The following is a 24,212-nucleotide window of genomic DNA, read 5'->3' on the forward strand; positions in this document are numbered from 1 at the left end:
TTTACAGCCTGGAACAAACATTTCAACAATTTGACTTTAAATCTGACATTTCAAACACATTTGATTGTTTTGAAATATTGTAATATTATAAGATGATGAAACAAAAAAGGTTCATTTCCTAAAAATCACTTTGTACTACATTATCTACATGTTAATGTTTGTTTGCTCCCAATTGTTCATTTTTTCCTCTTTCACACTGAAAAACACAGAGACTGAAAACATCTGGAACATCTGCACTTGACTCAAATCTATATTGTACAGTCACAAGTCAACAGCTTTGATTTAGTATTACTATATAATAAATACCATAAACGACTGTACAAATCACTCATTATATATATTATTATTTAAAAGTGATCTTCATGAGTTTCAGAGAAACATACTGATATTCACTGTGAAACTTTGAGTAGAAAAAGACAGAAAACAACAGGTGGATCCTGGAATAATGGGAGCTTCCATCTCTAAAGGACTGAAGAGCAAGAAGTTTACAAGGAATCATTTAGAAGAGTTTCAAACATCAACTAATTGAATCCATGAATCTGAAAACGTGTTTGTGAGTGAAAGAGACAGACATGTAGAGACTGAACTATCTGTTCAACAGTCAGAGTGTTTCTCTAACACGACGACACTTATGCCTCAACTACACACACTTTCAAAGAACAACCAGGATAGACTCTAAACCCAGGATAAAGCGTTTCAGTGAATGTGGTGTTGAAGGTGTGGAGGTGGATCAGAGTGTCAGAGGAGACTTTGTAGAAGGACAGAGTGCCAGCAGGACAGTCCACATACACTGCTACTCTGTTAGAGACAGAGGAGGCGGCGGCAATGATGGATGTTCCTTTGTTATTGTGCCTGACAGAATCAGGACCATCATCAGAGCAGTAGAGACACCAGGACTGATCATTCCACCCAAACACAACATCTTTACTGTTTCCTTTCCTTCTGATTCCTGTGTAACTCACTGATATGAGAACCCCTCCTCTCCACTCGACCTCCCAGTAACAGCGACCAGTCAGACCATTTCTACACAGCAGCTGCGGAAGTTGATCAAATCTGCCTGGATGATCAGGATATGACTGAATCTCGTCCACATGTGTCAGAGTTCTGTTGTTGTCAGACAGTTTGAGGTTTGTGTTCACTGTGTTTGTGTCGACTGTGAGTTGACAGGAATCTGATGAGAGAACAAACACAATCCAGCTGCAGTTATTGATCCATCATCTGTTCATTGATTGACACTTTGATGATGACTCCTGACATGATGAAGATGGTTGAATGTGTGCTGCTTTGTTTTCATGAATCCCATTAAAAACACACTTACACTTCCTCAGACTTGGTTCTAACCATTGGACTCCAGCAGGCTCCACCCTGAAAGGAGGAGGGGGGTCAGACCAGCATAGTCTTAGCATGCACACATGGACATTACATGGCTCTCATTCACACACTGTTACACACTGATAAAGGAACAGTCCAACATTTTCACAAATACACTTCAATCCACACATGGATCAAACTGCTGATGATTTGGACCAGGGGTGCTCAATACGTCGATCGCAAAGGTAGTATTGGTAGATCGCATGGCATTAAAAAAAAATAGATGCCAGCCTATCATCCATCCTATCACTTGATTGATACAGGGAAGCCAGTCAGATGACATCAGATTTTTTCTGACGCTTAGGTCGCTGCGCATGCGCAAACAGCGGCGCGAAGTGTAGTAAAACTGACAAGCTAGTCAGCGAGTTAACTCCAATTTTTAGCTCTCGGTTTTTTCTCTTAAACCTAAGAAAGGGTTAAAAATGAGTGAGGGAGCTGGACCAAGTAAGAAGACAAAAACGTATCACTTTCATACGGAATGGGAGGAGGACTTTTTTTTTCCACGATGTCATTTTCGAAGTGCGTTTGCCTCATCTGCCAGGCTACCATCGCAATGCCAAAGAAGGGAAATGTGGAGCGGCATTTTCGAACTGTTCACGGAAAATGACAGGTAATGACAAAAACAATTTACATTGTTAATTGTGTTGTGAAATATTGGATATTGCGGTTATGCATGTATATACATTGTAGATATAAAGAATCCTCAATATATTTATAAATAAGTATATGTTTTGGATTTTTGTAGTGGGTAGATCATTTTGACTTGGTCATTTTAAAAATAGCTCACATGCGGAAAAAGTGTGAGCACCCCTGATTTGGACTGATCCTGGATCTCTCAGTTCTTTGAATAGTTGTTGGATTTGTTGTCACAGCAACAAATCTATTAAGTGTTGCGTGGTCATCATTATCTTTTATGTCCTCTTACAGATTACCTACAGAAAGATGCTGCTTCAGTCAGCAAGGAATAGTCTACATTATTTTTGACCACCGCATAATTGACAAATGTGGGATTTTGGATAATTTCATGCTGCCAACATTGTAAGAAAAGTTTAGGGGAAGCCCCCTTGTCGTTCCAACATGACTGTGCAGTAGTGCACAAAGGAAAGGTCCAGTAGCCTGGGCTATGATAGTCACCTTTCACCCCACTTTCAGCCACACTCCCGCTGGAGAGTGACAGGGCTCACCACATCTACTCTCCTAGATCCTCCAAAGCCAGTACGATGATCCTTCGACTCCTCAAGTACACAGATCGACAGGCCGACAGTATATTCTCAGCAGCATATTAAACATATCAGGTCCCCATAAGGAGAATCATGTGCTAACGGCTGTCTAAATGACTCGGGTAAAGTTTGTAGCATGCATGCTTGTTGTTTTTGTCTGCTTCCACTTGTCTTTGCACTAGGATGATGTCGGCGTAAATGTGCAGTCATATTCGTTGTGTTCCCACTAGTGCTTTCAGCGTTAATCCCGTTAAAATTACATTAACGCCATAACGCAGCAAATCTCCGTTAATGAGTTACCGTGGCACTCTAATAATTTATACTAATAGGTAGTTCTGACTATTTTATGTTCCATTTTTACATTTTTATGGCCGGTGATGTGTAGAATGCAACAAGTTTGCAACTTTGCACCTTGTAATCGTTCTAAATTATGGAAAGGAATAGTAATGGAGATGGAAGATAAGATCTGGGAAGGATACCCAGAAAGTTAAACTCATGGGTTGTACTTCATCGACGAGGGGTTGTTACAGTCTCCTAACTCAATAAAAGTTTTTGGTGTCTCAATTTATAAGTATCTTTCACTTTTCTTGATAAACTGGACTAATGTTTCTTTTGTGAGCACAGGAACAATTGAAAGAAATGTTTCCAGCTCTTCTCTCCATACCTGAGAGTGTCTAGTCTCCAGGATGGATCCATCAATCCTGCCGACAGCAGTTTTAGTCCTGAGACACCGGGTTGATTGTAGCTCAGGTCCAGCTCTTTCAGATGAGAGGGATTGGAACTCAGAGCTGAAGCCAGAGAAGTACAGCCTTCCTCTGTGATCAGACAGCCTGACAGACTGCAAACACACCACACAACAATTCATCCATAAACACTTGACTTATATTTTCTTCATTTTTTCAGTTTAATTCTGCTTTATTTATAGTAGGACAATTTTCTTTTGTTTTCTTTTGTAATAATCCACATCTATTTTCGGAAATTCTGGGAATTAGATGCAGGGTGTGCAAAATTGTAAATTTTGGTATCGATCTGATATAAAGTAAACAAAGGGCTTGTGTTCCCTGAACCGATACCAATAACAATACATATACCTTTAACTTGATTTATAAGTGCACCTTATACATCAATCAGGCACAATATTAGGACCACCTGCCTAACATTGGGTTGTTTCCCCTGGCATACTGCTTGATGTCATCCACGTAGAAGAGGTGGTTAATAATTGCGTCATTCCATGCCTGGCATCTGTAGCCAGTAATTGATAATCTGATTGAGGGGGTTCAGACCTATGCAGAACAGGACTGAGCTGCTGTTCTCATATTGTTCCCCTGCCAGTAACAGCACACCTGATGGTTCACTGGAGAACAGCTGGTTTATTCTATCCCTTCTATCCCTCTTGTATACCTCTTTAGGCAGTTAGCCAAAGCTGTGAATCTTTGCTCGGAGAGCCCATAGAAAAAGACTTTCAGACTGCCTCAAAGAGATTCTGGCAACCTGTCAGGTGACTCAAGATGGGAAAGCTTATTTAAACTGAGGATATTGTCAAGTGTCATGGTCCTGGGTTATTCTATGCAGTGTTTTTGAGTTTTATTGTATTTTCTGTCATTTTGTATTATATTTAAGTCATGTTGTTATTCTATGGGTTTATTCTATTGTCCCTAGGTTATTCTGCTTAGTTTGGTTTATTAGATTTCCCCTTGTGTCTTTGCCCTCAGTGTCTCCCCCTGGGTGTCTGTGTTTATACAGTGGTGTGAGTCCTTGTGCCTTTTTTCTCTCCTTGTGTTTTATTCCATCTTGTTTCTCCAGCCCGTCATGTCTGCCTCTCTCCTTCGTTCCCTCTCGTCTGTCTCTCCTCCACTCGTATCTCGTTACCTGTTTTATTGTGAAGGTCTTGTGTTTCCATGTACGTTCTGTCTCGCTATGATTATCCATGTCAGCTGTGTTCCCCGTGTGCTCCCACATCCCCTTTTATCTTTCTGTGTATTTATGTCAGCGTCTCTCTCAATTCCGTGTCGCAGTCTCCCTCATACCAATCTGTCTGTTCTGCCTGCTAAGCCTGCCAAGTTTATTTTGTATATTCAAGTTTAGTTTTTTCTCGTGTCCAGCAATAAAGCTGCCTTTTTGAGTTTAAGTTTCATCTCCGCGATTCAGTCTAAATTTTGAGTCCTTTCCTGCCTGCCTGCACAGCAGAATATTGGAAAGAATACTTCGAGGACCTCCTTAATCCCACTGACATGTCTTTCATAGAGGAAGCAGAGTCTGGGGATAAGGGGGACGACTCCTCCATCACGAGGCGTTAGGTCACTGAGGCAGTTAAACAAATCTTTGATGGCCAAGCCCCTGTACTGGATGAGATTTGCCCTCTACAATTTGCTTCTACAATGTTGCATGCAGATCAGGGGTAGTACCTTTGGATTGGCAGCCTGGGGTACTGAACAAGTGGGACCGGAGGGTGTGCTCCAATTATAGAGGGATCACACTCCTCAGTCTCACTGGAAAAATCTATGCCAAGGGGCTGGAAAGGAGAGTCCGTCTGGTAGTCGATTTCGAATACTGGAGTAACAATGTGATTTTCTTCCTAGTTACGGAACACTGGATCAGCTTTTTACCCTTTTAAGGATACTTGATGATGGATGGGAAAAGCATGGCTGTTTATCTATCTGTCTATCTATCATGATGATGATCAAGCAGGCAGGTGTGAACAAAAGATTAAAGTTCATAAAGATAAGTAGCAAACTAAATCGACAAAGCATAAACTAGCATACATACTGTAAATGTGGCACCAGGGGACATGGATGAAACGGGAAGGAGAATAGAAGAATACAATCACCTAGGATGACATCTGGTATGCAGAACCTCAGGGCATGAAGTTCGTGCTCCAAGCTATGTATGACATGCTACCCTGTCCAGCAAGCCTGCTTATCTGTGACAAGAGAAAGCATCCAACATGCCTCCTCCAAACATGGTGAGGGTACACTGCATATCTACAACAGCTACCCAAAAGCCCTTAGGGACAGTAAACAGGTCTGCAGTCAAAGAAAAATCTCCTTTTAATGGCTTACTGATGCCAGATATTCCTCTCTAAGACCTACAACTCTCTTGGCATCAGAGGAGCTGCAAAGAGGAAGGCCATCAAATCTGTCACCGAGGCTGCAAAAAGAGCCTTTAGGTGGATTTGCATTAATAGGTCCAAGTCGTGGGCCAGTGCAGCTGGGACATAAGTCAAGGTCTGATCAGGCCTGACTGAGTCACCTAATCAAGGCTGTCTTAATGTTGCAAGGCCCAAAACACCCGATGACCTCAAGAAAAATCAATGACAATACATCTCAGCATATCTATGGATGTCTGTACAATATACTTTTTTTGGTATTCTAACTAAATGCAAAATGTAGCTTTTCTCTTAATTTTTCTGTAGTCCTAAATCTAACTCCTAATGCTACAGTTCATAACAATGAAAGGAAATTGGTATGCTATGAACACAAAATAGCCATAGATCTCTAAATGATCATTGCATAAATTTGATTTATTCAAACAAATCTAAAACAAAATTCGCATATCAAACATTTTTAGATAGCAAGTCAGAATCTGATAATACATGTAAAAGGTTAATAAAAGGTAGTTTTAAATTTCTATAAGGGTTAGCTATCTATGCAAAAATAATTATTCAGAAATTCAGATTTTTTTTAAATGAAAGTGGAAAAGTTTACTTACCGGAGAGTTTCCAGTGTACAACACAAACTCTTCAGTCCAGTAGAGAGAATCTTCACTCCTGAGTCCTGCAGGTTGTTGTTACTCAGATCCAGCTCTCTCAGATTAGAGGACTGAGAGCTGAGAACTGAGGACAGAGCTTTACAACTTCTCTCTGAGAGGTTACAGCCACTCAGTCTGAAACACAATGACATTTGTGATAAAAAAAAAACAAAGCACTGTATGGTTTACCTATGACCTATTGTCTATGTGTTCAACTTGGCTATATGCAATGTATCAAGATTTCTGGCTCAAAACACTTTGGATTTCAAGGAGGTGGTGAGATATGCTACTACAGGGAGTGCAGAATTATTAGGCAAATGAGTATTTTGTCCACATCATCCTCTTCATGCATGTTGTCTTACTCCAAGCTGTATAGGCTCCAAAGCCTACTACCAATTAAGCATATTAGGTGATGTGCATCTCTGTAATGAGAAGGGGTGTGGTCTAATGACATCAACACCCTATATCAGGTGTGCATAATTATTAGGCAACGTCCTTTCCTTTGGCAAAATGGGTCAAAAGGACCCGACAGGCTCAGAAAAGTCAAAAATAGTGAGATATCTTGCAGAGGGATGCAGCAGTCTCAAAATTGCAAAGCTTCTGAAGCGTGATCGTCGAACAATCAAGCGTTTCATTTAAAATAGTCAACAGGGTCGCAAGAAGCGTGTGGAAAAACCAAGGCGCAAAATAACTGCCCATGAACTGAGAAAAGTCAAGCGTGCAGCTGCCAAGATGCCACTTGCCACCAGTTTGGCCATATTTCAGAGCTGCAACATCACTGGAGTGCCCAAAAGCACAAGGTGTGCAATCCGATTGTTCAGTCTGACGTCACTAGCCGTGTCTGGGTCTAAACTCCGCTGCAGGTCCATATATCAAACGATCACTGTGGCATTACTGAGAGTTGAAAAACTGTCTAAAGTCTTTCATCTTTAATAAAATGATCAGCGTTCTGCTCTACCAGGTGTAACAATTGAGTTTAACATCCAGGCATCCATGAAAACGGAATTTATGACATTTAACGGAGTTAGAAGTTAGCAGGGAGTTAGCTCGCTAGCTTCTATCTAAATACAATATAGCATGTCCTGACTGCGGGGTTTTGGAAACAAATTAAAACGTACAGCTCTGTTATCACTTCCAGCATAAATGAAGACAGAAAACTAAACAGCAGTGACGTTTGTAGGGTTACTGAAGTTGGGCTAAGATAAGATAAGATAAGATAGAACTCTATTAATCCCTCGGGTGGGTTCCTCTGGGAAATTCGATTTCCAAAAAAGCACAGCACCGACAGAAGTTACAGAGTTATACACACACACATATATATAAATACAGAGACAATATAAATAAAATATACGAAGGGGATAAATAGAATAAATAGGAATAAAAATAAAAATACAAGTGAATTGCACATTTCAAGTATTGAGTCTATTGCACCGTTGACTATTTACAAAAGTATTGCACAAAAGGTATTGCACAGTGAGGTGAAGAGGCACTACAGCTTAGTTGTTCCCTCCTTTGTCCTCCTGTTTCCCCTCCCTCTCCCCTCCAGAGAGGAGTTAAACAGTCTGATGGCGTGTGGGACAAAGGAGTTTTTAAGTCTGTTAGTTCTTGTCTTTGGGAGAAGCAACCTGTCACTGAACAGACTCTTCTGGTTGTTAATGGCCGTGTGCAGAGGATGTCTGGCATTGTCCATAATGTCCATCAGTTTCTTTAATGTCCTTTTCTCTGCCACTGTCACCAGAGTGTCCAGCTTCATGCCGACCACGGAGCTAGCCCTCCTGATCAGTTTCTCCAGCCTGGATGAGTCCTTCTTTGCTGTGCTGCTCCCCCAGCACACCACAGCATAGAAAAGTACTCCAGCAACCACCGACTGGTAAAACATCCTCAGGAGCTTCCTGCAGATGTTAAAAGACCTCAGCCTCCTGAGGAAGTACAGTCGGCTTTGGGCTTTTTTATACAGGTGCTCTGTGTTGCATGACCAGTCCAGTTTATTGTCCACCCACAGCCCGAGGTACTTGTACTTGTTGACCACCTCCACCTCCTCCCCCTCTATCTGAACCGGCAGTGGACCTTCTCTGGACCTCCCGAAGTCCACAACCAGTTCCTTAGTCTTTGAGGTGTTGAGTTGCAGGTGGTTTGTGTGACTCCATGCGACAAAGTTCCTCACCAGACTTCTGTACTCCTCTTCCTGATCATCCCAGATACACCCCATGATGGCTGTGTCGTCTGCAAACTTCTGAATGTGGCATAATTCAGAGTTGTAGCAGAAGTCAGAGGTGTACAGGGTGAAGAGAAGAGGGGACAGCACAGTTCCCTGTGGTGCTCCTGTGCTGCTGACCACAGTGTCAGACGTGATGTCCTTCAGCCTGACGTACTGTGGTCTGTCGGTGAGGTAGTCGGAGATCCAAGCCACCAGGCAGGGGTCCACCTCCATCCTGTTCAGTTTTTCTTGAAGCATACAGGGCCGGATGGTATTAAAGGCACTGGAAAAGTCAAGAAACAGGATCCTGACCGTGCCTTTTCCCCCATCCAGGTGTGAGTGGGCTCTGTGTAGGAGGTACAGGATGGCATCCTCCACTCCGACACCCGCCTTGTATGCAAACTGTAGTGGGTCCTGGGCATGTTGTACCTGTGGTCGGAGGAGGTTGAGGAAGAGCCGCTCTAGAGTCTTCATAAGATGTGACGTCAGTGCCACCGGTCGGAAGTCATTCAGCTCATTGGGCCGGTTCTTTTTGGGGACCGGGACGATGCAGGATGTCTTCCATAGTATAGTCTTCCATAATATAAACAAGCTAACTTTTTTTCCACTCGATAAAAGTTAACGTGAGTGTTCTCGGTGGTCAGGAACAAATGTAATCGCATGGCAGGATGCTGTAAAAGGACCAAACTTCAGCCAGGAGAACAACTGAGATAATCCATCCACAATACGAGGTTAGTCATTCATATACTGCTGCATGGGCTGGGCTGTAGTTACATCCTAAGGTTTTAAAAACTGAGCTTAAATAAATGATTAGTGGTAATAAAAGCCGAGGGAGGTCAACAGGGATCACTGACTGTTTTAGGAGCTTTTTGAGATCAAATAGAAGAAAATACATAACATTAAACATGTTAACAACACAAAAGCCATATTAAACGCAGACTACTTTAGACCCGGAAGTAGGATTCGTCGCGTCATCACTGAACAACCGGATACTCAGAGACATGGCCAAGGTAAGAAAGGCTGAAAGACGACCACCACTGAACAAGACACACAAGCTGAAACGTCAAGACTGGGCCAAGAAATATCTCAAGACTGGTTTTTCTAAGGTTTTATGGACTGATGAAATGAGAGTGAGTCTTGATGGGCCAGATGGATGGGCCCGTGGCTGGACTGGTAAAGGGCAGAGAGCTCCAGTCCCACTCAGACGCCAGCAAGGTGGAGGTGGAGTACTGGTTTGGGCTGGTATCATCAAAGATGAGCTTGTGGGGCCTTTTCGGGTTGAGGATGGAGTCAAGCTCAACTCCCAGTCCTACTGCCAGTTTCTGGAAGACACCTTCTTCAAGCAGTGGTACAGGAAGAAGTCTGCATCCTTCAAGAAAAACATGATTTTCATGCAGGACAATGCTCCATCACACGCGTCCAAGTACTCCACAGCGTGGCTGGCAAGAAAGGGTATAAAAGAAGAAAAACTAATGACATGGCCTCCTTGTTCACCTGATCTGAACCCCATTGAGAACCTGTGGTCCATCATCAAATGTGAGATTTACAAGGAGGGAAAACAGTACACCTCTCTGAACAGTGTCTGGGAGGCTGTGGTTGCTGCTGCACGCAATGTTGATGGTGAACAGATCAAAACACTGACAGAATCCATGGATGGCAGGCTTTTGAGTGTCCTTGCAAAGAAAGGTGGCTATATTGGTCGCTGATTTGTTTTTGTTTTGTTTTTGAATGTCAGAAATGTATATTTGTGAATGTGGAGATGTTATATTGGTTTCACTGGTAAAAATAAATAATTGAAATGGGTATATATTTGTTTTTTGTTAAGTTGCCTAATAATTCTGCACAGTAATAGTCACCTGCACACACAGATATCCCCCTAAAATAGCTAAAACTAAAAACAAACTAAAAACTACTTCCAAAAACATTCAGCTTTGATATTAATGAGTTTTTTGGGTTCATTGAGAACATGGTTGTTGTTCAATAATAAAGTTATTCCTCAAAAATACAACTTGCCTAATAATTCTGCACTCCCTGTATTGAAGATAAAACAATGGTCTCATATCATGTTGCATCACCATTTACCTGCCCTTACCTTCAGTTACCTCCAGTAACTTAAGTAGTGAAGGTAGTTTGAAAGAGATTACAGGATGACTCCACCTTAACAACAGGACCACTCTGAACAGTAGCCTGCTGAGTGTGTCTGCTCTTGTAGCCATCTTCAGGTCACATATTACGCATACCATGTGTGACTGCAACCATTCCCCAACTTTCTCTGAATTGTACTAATTACTTATTGATAAATGATCATGAAAATTTCTATATTAATGGTCACGACATTGACCTCATAACCCATTGTTGGTCCACTGTGATCATTTTGTTCATTATGGAAAAGTACTGTTTATAAAATTGTAGAAACATGTCAACTGAAACTAAGAAAGTCACTTGACTGACAAAACATCCCTTCCATGGAGAATTTTACATTCAAATGAACAGAATCAGCTTTACAAGATTATAAGTTTAATTCAATTGTTCTTTTTTCCATTGTGCATACATGCTTTCCATGTGAGTGTGAATGGTTGTTTGTCTCTCTGTGCTAGCCCTGAATTAGATTGGTGAAAACCAAAGAGTGTACCCTGCCTCTCGCCCTAAGCTAGATAGGGTAGGCCTAGAACATCCCCCCCCCTCCCCTCCCCATCACCCCAGTAAGGATAAGCAGAAGAAAATGGATGGATGGATGGTTTTCTATTAAGTAGAATCAACATTTCAAAACTAAAGCTATGATCACATATTTACTTACAGAGCTTGGTTGGAGGCTTGGACCACTGGCAGCAGCCTCAGAAGAGCCTCCTCTGATGCAGAGTATTTCTTCAGGTCAAACACATCCAGATCTTCTTCTGATGACAGTAAGATGAAGACCAGAGCTGACCACTGAGCAGGAGACAGTTTATTTGTGGAGAGGCGTTCTGCTTTCAGGGACTGTTGGATTTCCTCCACTAGAGAACAATCATTCAGTTCATTCAGACAGTGGAACAGATTGATGCTTTTCTCTGCAGACAGATTCTCACTGAGCTTCTCCTTGATGTACTGGACTGTTTTCTTATTGGTCTGTGAGCTACTTCCTGTCAGAGTCAGCAGACCTCGAAGGAGACTCTGATTGATCTGCACTGACAGACCCAGGAGGAAGCGGAGGAACAAGTCCAGGTGTCCATTTGGACTCTGTAAGGCCTTGTCCACAGCACTCTGGTAGAAGTGTTTCTCTGCAGATTCACTTCTTTCAGATTTCTGGAAGGTTGTTTTTTGTTCTTCCAGCAGATTGAGTCCAGAGTTGATGAAGCTCAGGTGGACATGAAGAGCAGCCAGAAACTCCTGAACACTCAGATGGATGAAGCAGAACACCTTGTCCTGGTACAGTCCTCTCTCCTCTTTAAAGATCTGTGTGACCACTCCTGAGTACACTGAGGCTGCTCTGATATCGATGCCACACTCTGTCAGGTCTGATTCATAGAAGATCAGGTTTCCTTTCTGCAGCTGATCAAAGGCCAGTTTTCCCAGAGACTCCATCATCTTCCTGCTCTCTGGACTCCAGTGTGGATCTGTCTCAGCTCCTCCGTCATACTTGACCGTCTTCACTTTGGCCTGAACCACCAGGAAGTGGATGTACATCTCAGTCAGGGTCTTGGGCAGCTGTCCTCCCTCTCTGGTTTTCAGCACATCCTCCAGAACTGTAGCAGTGATCCAGCAGAAGACTGGGATGTGGCACATGATGTGGAGGCTTCGTGATGTCTTGATGTGGGAGAGGATTATTTTGGCCTGCTTCTTATCCCTAAATCTCTTTTTGAAGTACTCCTCCTTCTGTGGGTCAGTGAACCCTCTGACCTCTGTCACCATGTCAACACAGTCGGGAGGGATCTGATTGGCTGCTGCAGGTCGTGTGGTTATCCAGAGGTGAGCAGAGGGAAGCAGTTTCCCCCTGATGAGGTTTATCAGCAGCACATCCACTGAGGTGGACTTTCTAGGGTCAGTTAGGATTGTAGTTTTGTGGAAGTCCAGAGGAAGTCGACACTCATCCAGACCATCAAAGATGAACACAACCTGGAAGTCTTCAAAGCTGCAGATTCCTGCTTCTTTGGTTTCAGTAAAGAAGTGATGAACAAGTTCCACCAAGCTGAACTTTTCCTCTTTCAGCACATTCAGCTCTCTGAAAGTGAATGGAAACATGAATTGGATGTCCTGGTTGGCTTTGTCTTCAGCCCAGTCCAGGGTGTATTTCTGTGTTAAGACTGTTTTCCCAATGCCAGCCACTCCCTTTGTCAGCACTGTTCTGATTGGTTCATCTCTTCCAGGTGAGGCTTTAAAGATGTCTTCTTGTCTGATTGTACACTCTAGATTGTCTGGTTTCCTGGATGCTGTTTCAATCTGTCTGACCTCATGTTCATCATTGACCTCTGCAGTCCCTCCCTCTGTGATGTAGAGCTCTGTGTAGATCTGATTCAGGAGGGTTGGGTTTCCTGCTTTAGCGATCCCCTCAAACACACACTGGAACTTCTTCTTTAGAATAGACTTAAGTTCATGTTGACTCCACTCAACGTCCCTAATTAAAGTTCCTAAAAGAGTCAATAGACAAAAGATCACTATGGATTATTATATGCACATATTTTGAATATATATGTCCATTCATTGAAACAATAGTAAAGGTTCATCCAGCAGCTTAAATCTTTGAAGAAATCCTCTTACTGCTCTGTAATTCGTCAGCCAGCTCATCCTGCTTTATTCTCCTCAGGAAATGCAGTGTGATCTTCACAAATGATTCTCTGATGCTATTTGGCTCTTCATCCTCACCCACTAATGCACAATTATTGTCCGTCTGACTCGCTAAGCATTCTGGGTAATCTGGACACAGACCCTTCTGGATCTTCTTCAGTTCTTTCTTCACAAAAGTGATCATTTTGTCCTCCAAGAGCTGCAATGGAATACTTTATGAATGAGGGCGGAGTGGGAGGGTGAGGTTGCTGTACCATAGACACTGAGAAAAAACAGAACAAAATGCAAGCAACAAGAGGGAGGAAACAGAGACATGCAATATTGTATGTGTCCATGAGAGTAACAGAAGAGAACTTTAGAGCATATCATCAGAAGTCTCACCCCTGACCCTAACTACAAGTAAAAAGGAAAGTTGGAAGCCTAGTCTTAAAAGTCAGGCATCTTGCTATTAAAAACTGGTATCTGATTTTAGAGGAGACGATCTTGACAGCTATTCCTCCCATTCTACGGTTAGAAACTTGAGGAACCACAAGTAAACCTGCAGTTTGACAGCGAAGTAACTGGTTGACATAATAAGGCAGTATGACCTCTGCAACAAAAGATATGATTTTCAGCTAATGTCAAGGGTATATGACATCTCACCTCTGCAGCATTTTAATAACTCCCCAGTGCAAACACTGTGTTGAACATTTTTACATCACTAAAATTTTCCGCAGTAAAGGCTTAATTCATAGAAATCAATTCAGTGATGTGCAATACCAAGAGTCCAAACCCTGACCTGTCTTTAACAACAAACAAAAAAAAAGAATGAGACGTATTTTCGATCAGACCTGCACTGTTCAAAATGCCATAGATGCCATATTTCATGACAAGACCAAGTTTTTTCTATAATGTTTTCCAATTATCTATCTAGGCAGATAGTTTACCGGACACTACCATTAGAGCCAGCAGTTGAAGGATGACATGTAACTGTTCAGGTCAAATTAGTCAGTGGTCAACAACACCACAGTTTTATGTTGTTTAGGTTTTCCCAGCTTCCAGTGTTTATGCTTTCATTTAAACAGTGTTGAGTTGTGCTTCTAATACACTGAGCCTTGCCTCCGGTAATTAGAAAAAGTATGTTATATGGACAATTATTGCTAAGAGGGAAGAGGAATAACTACACATCTCAAAAATTATGTCATGCAATTTAAAGGAGGCAGAGGTCTGTCAAGGACAATTGGATCTACCTTCTGAACTAAAACCCTTGCATGTAAAAGTAGTTGTTGTACATGTACAGACCATAAATATGGAGTCCAGGTGTGTTTGATGCTGCTGGGAAGACTGACCACTGGGAACCTCTGAGCTCTGCTGGTCCACTCTGTGGAGGAATCATGAAGATCAAGAATAATACAAAAGATAACCAAGTAAATAAGATGCTGGTGCTTCCCATCCCTAATAATAATAATAATAATAATAATAATAATAATAATACTTTTGTCTGATACCTTGTTAGTATCTTGCTCTTGACTACTCTTATTGTCTTTTGCTTGTATTTCTTCTTTTTCTCTTATTTATTGCTGCTCTTTTTGGTAAACTACAAGCACAGTCTATCTCAAAATTAATGTTTGTATATTATTATTAAATTTACTCAGGTATTTTCTTGTGATGTAGCTGAAGCTGCTGGACCTGCAGGAGTGTTGATGTGATCAGATCTAGTGTATGACTGGCTCAGGTCGACTGCACAAAGCTGAGTGTCAAACTTTGTCTTCTTCCTGTAGCTCTGAATTGAGTCCTTCTACACTATTACATGTGACACAGTGACAGGAAGTTCATGGAAAACGTGGAACCTCCTCTGCATGAATCCTGCACTCCTCCTGATCTGTCCGATTGATCCAGAGAACAGCTGTCTGAAGATTATACACATCACTCTGGTAGGCATGCTGCCAACAGCCAGCTGGATCATTGCTTCATGTTTTAAAGGAGGTTTCTTTATTAGTCAGTTCATTATTCGAACAAGAACCTCATCAGATCATGCCTCTGTTATACTGAAGGTGAAATTACATTAAAACTGAAAAATGATGGAGACAAGCTTCAGAGAAATCAAAGTCCAAACGTCTTTCTTCTGGCTTCAGATGGAAAGTTCAGTGTTCACAGTTCATGCTCTTCATTTTATCAATGCAAGAATCCAAAAAACCTCCATGAAGACAAACTTCTCAGCCAGAAATCAAAGCAGCGCTCACATGGAGTCACACTCATTAAACTATTTGCCCCCCTCCATCCAGCAACACCTAAAACACCCGAGTGGAAGTTCCTCCCTACACTGTTGTTTGTGGAAACAGTCCAACCTACACTGCTTCACATATAAACATAGAAATGTGTGTGAAACAGAGCTGAGCTGACATTCAACATGATGGAGGATTTATTCACAAACACTGAGTCATAACAACATTTAGACACACATTACCTCTGCCGGAGGACACACGTCTGATTTAAATGTAATAATAAAATATTTTGATTGGTCACTCTTGAAGGACACACAGCTGGTTCACGGGAATCAAATAATAATAATAATAATAATAATAATGGATTGCATTTATATAGCGCTTTTCGGGACCCCTCAAAGCGCTTTACAATACCACTATTCATTCACTCTCACATCCACACACTGGTGGAGGCAGCTACAGGTGTAGCCACAGCTGCCCTGGGGCAGACTGACAGAAGCGAGGCTGCCATGTCGCGCCATCGGCCCCTCTGGCCAACACCAGTAGGCGGTAGGTGAAGTGTCTTGCCCAAGGACACAACGGCCGAGACTGTCCGAGCCGGGGCTCGAACCGGCAACCTTCCGATTACAAGACAAACACCTAACTCTTGAGCCACGATCGCCCCAAATTTCTGATTGATCCTGATAGGAAAATAAAATAAAACAAAATAAAAAAATACTTGAAGTTCATTATCTTGATTTTAAAATGCAAATCCATCCATTCTCTTCAGCCTATCATTGCCAGGGTTGTGGGGGGACTGTAACCTATCCCAGCAGGAGAAACACTGGACAGGTCGCCAGTCGTTCGCAGAGTTTAAAATGCAAATGGTTTAATAAAATCTATAAATATCTTTTTAAAATCACAAACAAACAAACCAAATTAAATTAGAATAACATTTCCCCATCAAAAATTATTCAGCTAACAATAAATTAGTTTATAAAATCTAGCCTAACCCTGATTAAATATTGAGTATTACTCTATGTTAGATAAGTTATTTGATTCTACAGTATATTAAATATTTTGTGTTCCTATTCTGCACATGTTACCGGTTAGCTGTAATATTAATATTAAATATTCCTTGGATGAACAGATGTCCAAAGTAGGGATACCTGAACAGGCAATGAAGTACAATACTGAAATTCAGAAAATGTAACAATGTTATCAACATCTTTTTCAGCACTGTTGGTATAGGGCCAGACAAGAAAACAAAAGACAATCTTATACTGAAATAACTTTTCCAATACTGCAATATGAGACATGATCAATATAAAGCTGGCTGATATGCCTAAGTCTGTCCATGTTTTGACAGACAACATAGGAGAACATCAGAATAGAGCTTCTCCGAACCAGTCATGGTTGGAACAGAGTTTAAGCCATGTCAGTTTACGCTGACTCACTCAGCATAGGAGGAACAGCCCGCAGCCACACATCTGCTAACCTCCGGGCTGCTCCACCCACATACAGCACTATGTTATGAGTAACATACTGAGCAACAGCGTCACCGAATGTGACACCAAAATGCACAAGCCTAAGGCTCAAATAACGAGATAACATAAACAGTAGTATAAAATAAAGTTGTTTGTTTGAAACTTTTTTTTTTAAATTTGTTCATATTCATCTGCAACACCTCAAGCTTTTTAATAGTCAGCATTAAAATGGACAGGAAACAGCGCATAAATAAAGGCCAATTTATACCATGGAGCCCTAATACTGTCTGTGAAGCTGGATTTAAGAAATAAGCCTTTAAAGTCAAAGTATAGCATGTTTAGCACTATCTTGCGCCGGTACAGAACATGATGTCACCTGTTTTTTGGTTCCTGCTAATAGACTCATCTTACTTTATATTTGCTGACAGTTAGGTGTGGGGGTGAGTGGTGGTGTACCCAGTACCCGCTGTCATCAAGACAAGAAGTTCCTTACCATGCATTGAGTGTTGCACCTTAAATCCAGCACCCTGAGAGTGTACACTAAACATAAGGAAGGTGGCCGAGGACTAGTGAGTGTCAGAACTATTGGAGGAAAACATGAGCACGAGCATGACTTCCTGTTTGCTGAGGTGGATTTTCAGTAAACCAAAAGGTTGTTTTTAAGACAGTTTAAATTGGATTGAGGGAATGACGTGTTTGCACTTCAGTTTATATCCAACAACATCAAGCAGTTAAATCAAAGCTCACCTCTCTGCAGCAGACAGAGGCTGGGATTTAAAATCAATGGGACGATCTGCAGAACGGTCACTCTTTAAGGACACACAGCTGGGTTCGGGTTCAGGTCCAGCAGCTCTCTCATAAATCCTGTTAGAAGAAAAATGTGTTTTTAATTTACAGCCACAGAAGCTGATGAAGACTAAGAATACCTTCATCATCCCAAAGAGAAACAGGTTTTCAGGATGAGCATGAGCAGAAGGGAACTCCAAACTAGTGTTGGCAGTGTGAGAACAGAGCGCCACCTAGAAGTAAACACAGTCATTTACAGTGTGCAGGACTATTGATGGTCCTACTGTGAGCAGCAGGAGTTTAAATGTACATGTTGGACATGTTTTACAGAATAAAGGAACTCCTCACTCAGTGACTTCCTTTGACCAGGAAACAACATCAAGAAGTTTATTTAAATCAAACTGACATCAGAGAAATCAAATGTTACTAACAGCTCACCTCTCTGCAGCAGACAACTGCTGGCTTTTAAAATCAATGGGACGGTCTGCAGACCGGTCACTCTGTAAGGACACAGAGCTGGGTGGAGGTCCAGGCTGGTTCCTGTGAATAATGATGGAGCAGTGATGTGAGTGCTGAGCTGTGACATGGAGAAGAGTCATGGACAGTTAGAGATGGTCATCTCACCTCTGAGCTTTGGTCTGGCTCTCATGTTCCCCACACAGAGTGCTTTTAGAGGGAGGGGCTCCCTCCTCTCTGTCCTCACACTGATCCATGCTGCTCAGCTCACACACACTTTCTACCTGCAGAGGAAACACAAATCATTCATGTGCACATGAGAGCTGCAGAGGTCGTGTCTGATGTGTTGGACTAACATCCACTCCATCTGAAACACAGCTTTTATCATTCAGCCCTGTGTATAGATGTGAATTTTTTTTATTCAGAAAGATGAAGTTTGTGTTTCAGTCATGTAGTGACTCTTGCTGCTTAACTGTACGAGGTTAGTTAAACACTGTGAAACAGATCATACAGATCCCGCCATGTTAGAAGAAATTATTAAAGACAGGGAGGCATCCTTTACAGCAATTGCTACAGTTATTGATTGTTCCATGTTTATTTCAGTATAGTAGTGTTCAATTCTTTACAGTTTTTAATGTCCTCTTAATCAAATCAATGAACAAATCAGTCCATGCAATCTTTCTGAATGAATTCACAATGATGGTACTTTGATACCCACGCATTTTGCTAAAACACTTGAAAATACTTTTTTACTAATATTTTTTTTTAAAGAACTCGAGTAATTGGGCATATCATGAACAAATTCCATCATAAATATTAATCATTGGAATTAACGGGAGATGGTAACAAAAACACTGGAGCTGAGCTTAGCTGTGACGCCATCCCGTACACTGCCTTTACTGCTGAACTACCGCGTCGTGTCCTCGGAAGTCTGCACTCCCGAGCGAACTTGTAAGAACTAGAATTAGGGAAGTATGAACTTCTGTGTTGAGATTAGACTTGGTCCAACGTTCCGCACCAGCTGTAAACATAAAGAATGTCATGTATGACGCCTCTCTGCATTTTACACGGTGCTGAGCTACCAGCCAGGCTAAAGTCGGACCATTTGTCACAGGTCTCCTTACTGCAGTCAGCCGCCATCGCTATGCTAGAGATCATCAGTCTGAGTCAGTCTCACACATTAAATGGTCCAGCTGTGAATCCGTTACTATTGAGCGGCAGATTTGTGCTGGAACTAAGCTGCAAGGAAAACATTACAAACTGCTAACGTTACCTTCACATGGAAACGGCCACCAGCATCATTCACAAACACCAAGTCCAGGAAGGAGGAGCCATAGAAAGAAGGAAACACGCAGAGACGTTAGCGTCATCTCGGGAATACCCAGCTGGAGCCCCGCCCCTTCTAATGACGTTAGTCAGAGACTACACATGAAAAACCATCATCACTCTGAATTTACAGCTCATTTTCACAGGTTTGATTTTTTAAAACTGTAGTTATGATACAGGATATTTAATTTTAGTTTTTGAAAGTTCAAATGCTTAGAAAAAACTACAAAGTGACAATTTTTATTGTATATTATATTTAAATTAAATTATAATATTAAAAATAGACGCAATACAGTCATTGCAGGACTGTAACTTTGTTTTTGTTTTTTAAAGAGCAGACATTATATTTTTTAAGGATCTGAATGTTTTTTGTTTTGTTTTTTTAGTTACAGGAAAAGGACTGCAAGGCAGCCAGGAATAATACAAGGTGTGTCTTTTTAATGCCAAGTTCACAACTGTAAAATATTCCAACAAGCCACAAACCAGGCAGGAACACATGAGAGAAGGTTACCAGACAGTGACAGACATGACAGGTGACAAAGGGGACCCAAAGCTTTATTTACAAAAAGGATAATTAAGGAAATATTGAACAGCTGGTTGGGACTAATCAGGGATACCAAAATGCAAGGTACATACATAATTCCAGAAAAGTTGGGATGTTCTTTAAATTTGAACAAAATGAAAACTAAGACTTTCAAATCATAAGAGCCAATATTTTATTCAGCCGTCCTTTGGTCAACACTTGTTGTTTTGTTTTGTTTTTTAAAAAGTGCTATATAAATAAACAGGAACTTTGTGCAGCATTGGTGTTTCTGGAGTTTTGGTGTTGGAATTAAGTCCCATTTATTTTGCCTGGTTTCCAGGTTTCCGGCTGCTGAACAGTTTGCTGCCATGTTTGACATATTTTTCTTTTAATGATGCGCCAAATAGGTGAAGATCTGGACTGCAGACTGACCAGTTCAGCACCTGGACTCTCCTCCGATGAAGCCACGCTGTTGTAATAGATGCAGTATGTGGTTTTGTATTGTCCTGCTGAAATATGCAGGGGCTTCCCTGAAATAGACATTGCATTTGTTGTACATATATGTTGCTCTAAAGCACAAGTGTCAAACTCTGGCCCGCAGCCTAATTAGATTTGGCCCGCGAAGCCATACCAAATTACTATTAGAGCTGGCCTACTGGTATTATTGTGTGTGTGTGTGTGTGTGTGTGTGTGTGTGTGTGTGTGTGTGTGTGTGTGTGTGTGTATTAGTTTAGTATTAAGCTTTGCTTGTTCCATATTCAGTGTTTCAGCAAAACATGTTTGAGTCCATAAGGAAAGATTCATTCTTATATCTGGAGGAATAAATATATTTCAATAAATATTAATGTTAGCCCACGACTTTGTTCCAGTTTTGAATTTTGGCCCACTGTGTATTTGAGTTTGACACCCCTGCTCTAAAGCCTTTATATGCCTTATCATAGTTCTTTTCAAAACATTTTTGATATATAGTTGTTTATTGATGAGCATTCAAATCTCTCAGTTAATACAGAGGAAAAAAAACATGATATAAGGCTAATCAAAAGGTATTGGCGAAAGCACATGCTTGTTATGCCAACCCTTTGAACAAAAGATCAATGCCTGTTCAGCAAACGGCTCATTTACATAAGGCTTGGAACAAAATAAGAAAAAAAACACTTTCCATCTTAGATAAGTAAATGCATTTCATAAATTTTATAACAATAATCTAAGCCAAAAAACCACGAGTTTCAATATTGTCATTATTACTCTTCTTCATTTTTTATTTATATATTTTTTTAAATGAGGGAAATGAACTGCACCTTTTTAAATCACTGTCATAACTATTCCACAAAGCATGTATAATGATTTCTTATTTAAGACATCATTTGTTTTAGAGAGAATAGCAATAGTTCTTGACATTTTTGTTTTCAAATCAAATCACTTTTATTGTCACATCACATGTGCAGGGACACTGGTACAGTACATGTGAGTGAAATTCTTGTGTGCGAGCTTCACAAGCAACAGAGTTGTGCAAAATACAATAACATAAAACAAGCAAAATATAAGAATGGCTAATCTGAGACTAATAAATATATGTACAATATATAATAGTATATGCATTACTGGATGTGTATACTAAATATTTTTCTACGTGTGTGTGTGTGTACACATATTTTACAAATTAAATAGAGTAAACAATAAATAAAATATATAAAATATACAGAGTTGAATATGTGCAAAACAAGTGGCATTTATATACAGTGTGGAGTGCATAATGTTGAAGTTCCAGTAGTGGAGCTGAGGTGTCTATGACGTGTTCAGCAGTCTGATGGCCTGATGGAAAAAGCTGTCTCTCAGCCTGCTGGTACGGGACCGGATGCTGCAGAACCTCCTTCCTGATGGAAGCAGTCTGAACAGTTTATGGCTGGGGTGACTGGAGTCCTTGATGATCCTCCCCGCTTTCCTCAGGCAGCGCTTCCTGTAGATGTCTTGGAGGGAGGGAAGCTCACCTCCAATTATCCGTTCAGAGCACCGCACTACTCTCTGGAGAGCTTTGCGGTTGTAAGCGGTGCTGTTGCCGTACCAGGTGGTGATGCATCCAGTGAGGATGCTCTCAATGGCACAGTGATAGAAGGTCCTGAGGATGCGGGGGCTCATGCCGAATCTTTTCAGTCTCCTGAGAAAGAAGAGGTGCTGCTGCGCCTTCTTCACTGTTTTGTTTGTGTGTACTGACCACGTAAGATCCTCAGCCAGATGTACTCCAAGGAACCGGAAGCTGCTCACTCTCTCCACAGCAGCGCCGTTGATGGTGATGGGGGTGTGTACTTCTCTGCACCTCCAGAAGTCCACTATCACCTCCTTTGTCTTTGTGACGTTGAGGGTGAGATGGTTGTCTTGACACCAGTGGGTCAGGGCGCTGACCTCCTCCCTGTAAGCTGTCTCATCACCGTTGGTGATAAGACCCACCACTGTAGTGTCGTCCGCAAAATTCACAATGATGTTGGAGCTGTTAGTGGCCGTGCAGTCATAGGTGTAGAGTGAGTATAGGAGAGGGCTCAGTACACACCCCTGTGGAGCACCAGTGTTCAGTGTGATGGGGGATGAGGTGATGCTGCCCAGTCTGACCACTTGGCGACTGTCAGACAGGAAGCTAAGGATCCAGCTGCAGAGGGAGCTGCTCAGTCCTAGATCCTGCAGTTTCCTGTCCAGCTTCGAGGGAACGATGGTATTGAATGCTGAGCTGTAATCTACAAACAGCATTCTCACATACGTGTCTCTCTTCTCCAGGTGTGACAGGGCAGTGTGTAGTGTCAGGGCTATGGTATCATCAGTGGACCTGTTGTGGCGGTATGCAAACTGTAGAGGGTCCAATGAGTCGGGTAGTGCAGAGCAGACGAAGTCCCTGACAAGCTTCTCGAAGCATTTGCTTACGATGGGGGTCAGGGCTACAGGTCGCCAGTCGTTTAATGAGGAGATGGTGGAGGATTTGGGTACAGGGACGATGGTGGCCATTTTGAAGCAGGCTGGGACTACAGACAGAGAGAGGGAAAGGTTGAAGATGTGCGTGAACACTCCAGCCAGCTGAGCCGCGCATGACTTGAGGACGCGGCCGGGAATCCCGTCCGGACCAGTAGCTTTGCGTGCGTTCACCTTCCTGAAGCACCTCCGCACATCCTCCTCAGACACAGTGTGCGCACTGACGTCATCCGCGGTGCGCACACTGTCCGGTGTTCTGACAAAACGTCCTACCTTGTCAAAACATCCTACCGTAGCGTAAATTTATGGTCTTGTCTAAAATTCAATTCAATTCAATTCAATTTTATTTATATAGCGCCAAATCACAACAAAAGTCGCCTCAAGGCGCTTCATAGATACAGAGAAAAACCCAACAATCATATGACCCCCTATGAGCAAGCACTTTGGCGACAGTGGGAAGGAAAAACTCCCTTTTAACAGGAAGAAACCTCTGGCAGAACCAGGCTCAGGGAGGGGCGGGGCCATCTGCTGCGACCGGTTGGGGTGAGAGAAGGAAGACAGGATAAAGACATGCTGTGGAAGAGAGACAGAGGTTAATAACAGATATGATTCAATGCAGAGAGGTCTATTAATACATAGTGAGTGAGAAAGGTGACTGGAAAGGAAAAACTCAATGCATCATGGGAATCCCCCGGCAGCCTACGTCTATTGGAGCATAACTAAGGGAGGATTCAGGGTCACCTGGGCCAGCCCTAACTATATGCTTTAGCAAAAAGGAAAGTTTGAAGCCTAATCTTAAAAGTAGAGATAGTGTCTGTCTCCTGAATCCAAACTGGAAGCTGGTTCCACAGAAGAGGGGCCTGAAAACTGAAGGCTCTGCCTCCCATTCTACTTTTAAATACTCTAGGAACAACAAGTAGGCCTGCAGAGCGAGAGCGGAGCGCTCTAATAGGGTGATATGGTACTACAAGGTCATTAAGATAAGATGGGGCCTGATTATTTAAGACCTTGTATGTGAGGAGCAGGATTTTGAATTCAATTCTGGGTTTAACAGGAGGCCAATGAAGGGAAGCCAAAACAGGAGAAATATGCTCTCTCTTTCTAGTCCCTGTCAGGACTCTTGCTGCAGCATTTTGGATTAGCTGAAGGCTTTTCAGTGAGTTTTTTGGACATCCTGATAATAATGAATTACAGTAGTCC

At 41.9% G+C, this 24,212-nt stretch overlaps 1 protein-coding gene across 2 annotated transcripts; it reads right to left on the reverse strand.

Annotated features, from left to right (window-relative positions):
• Positions 1-235: 235 nt before the first annotated feature.
• LOC146712591 (NLR family CARD domain-containing protein 3-like) lies at positions 236-19,555 on the reverse strand. Of its 2 annotated transcripts, XM_085452092.1 has the most exons (11): positions 19,482-19,555; positions 18,377-18,492; positions 18,191-18,292; positions 17,714-17,830; positions 14,578-14,656; positions 13,270-13,495; positions 11,333-13,139; positions 6,300-6,473; positions 3,256-3,429; positions 1,319-1,365; positions 236-1,171 (listed from the first exon to the last, which is right to left on the reverse strand). In XM_085452092.1, exons 2-11 carry the CDS (start codon positions 18,463-18,465, stop codon positions 630-632), a joined length of 3,357 nt encoding a protein of 1,118 aa, XP_085308218.1. In that variant the 5' UTR covers positions 18,466-18,492; positions 19,482-19,555; the 3' UTR covers positions 236-629. The 2 variants fall into 2 exon arrangements, with proteins under 2 accessions (XP_085308218.1, XP_085308219.1); XM_085452093.1 differs by lacking the exons at positions 236-1,171; positions 1,319-1,365; positions 3,256-3,429 and having other exon boundaries at positions 6,296-6,473; positions 19,482-19,531.
• Positions 19,556-24,212: the final 4,657 nt, after the last annotated feature.

Source organism: Copadichromis virginalis, linkage group LG3, assembly GCF_057382275.1.
Source record: "Copadichromis virginalis isolate Kocher_CV1m ecotype Utaka linkage group LG3, C_Virginalis_male_GT1.1, whole genome shotgun sequence".
In the NCBI taxonomy this organism is placed as follows: Eukaryota; Metazoa; Chordata; class Actinopteri; order Cichliformes; family Cichlidae; genus Copadichromis; species Copadichromis virginalis.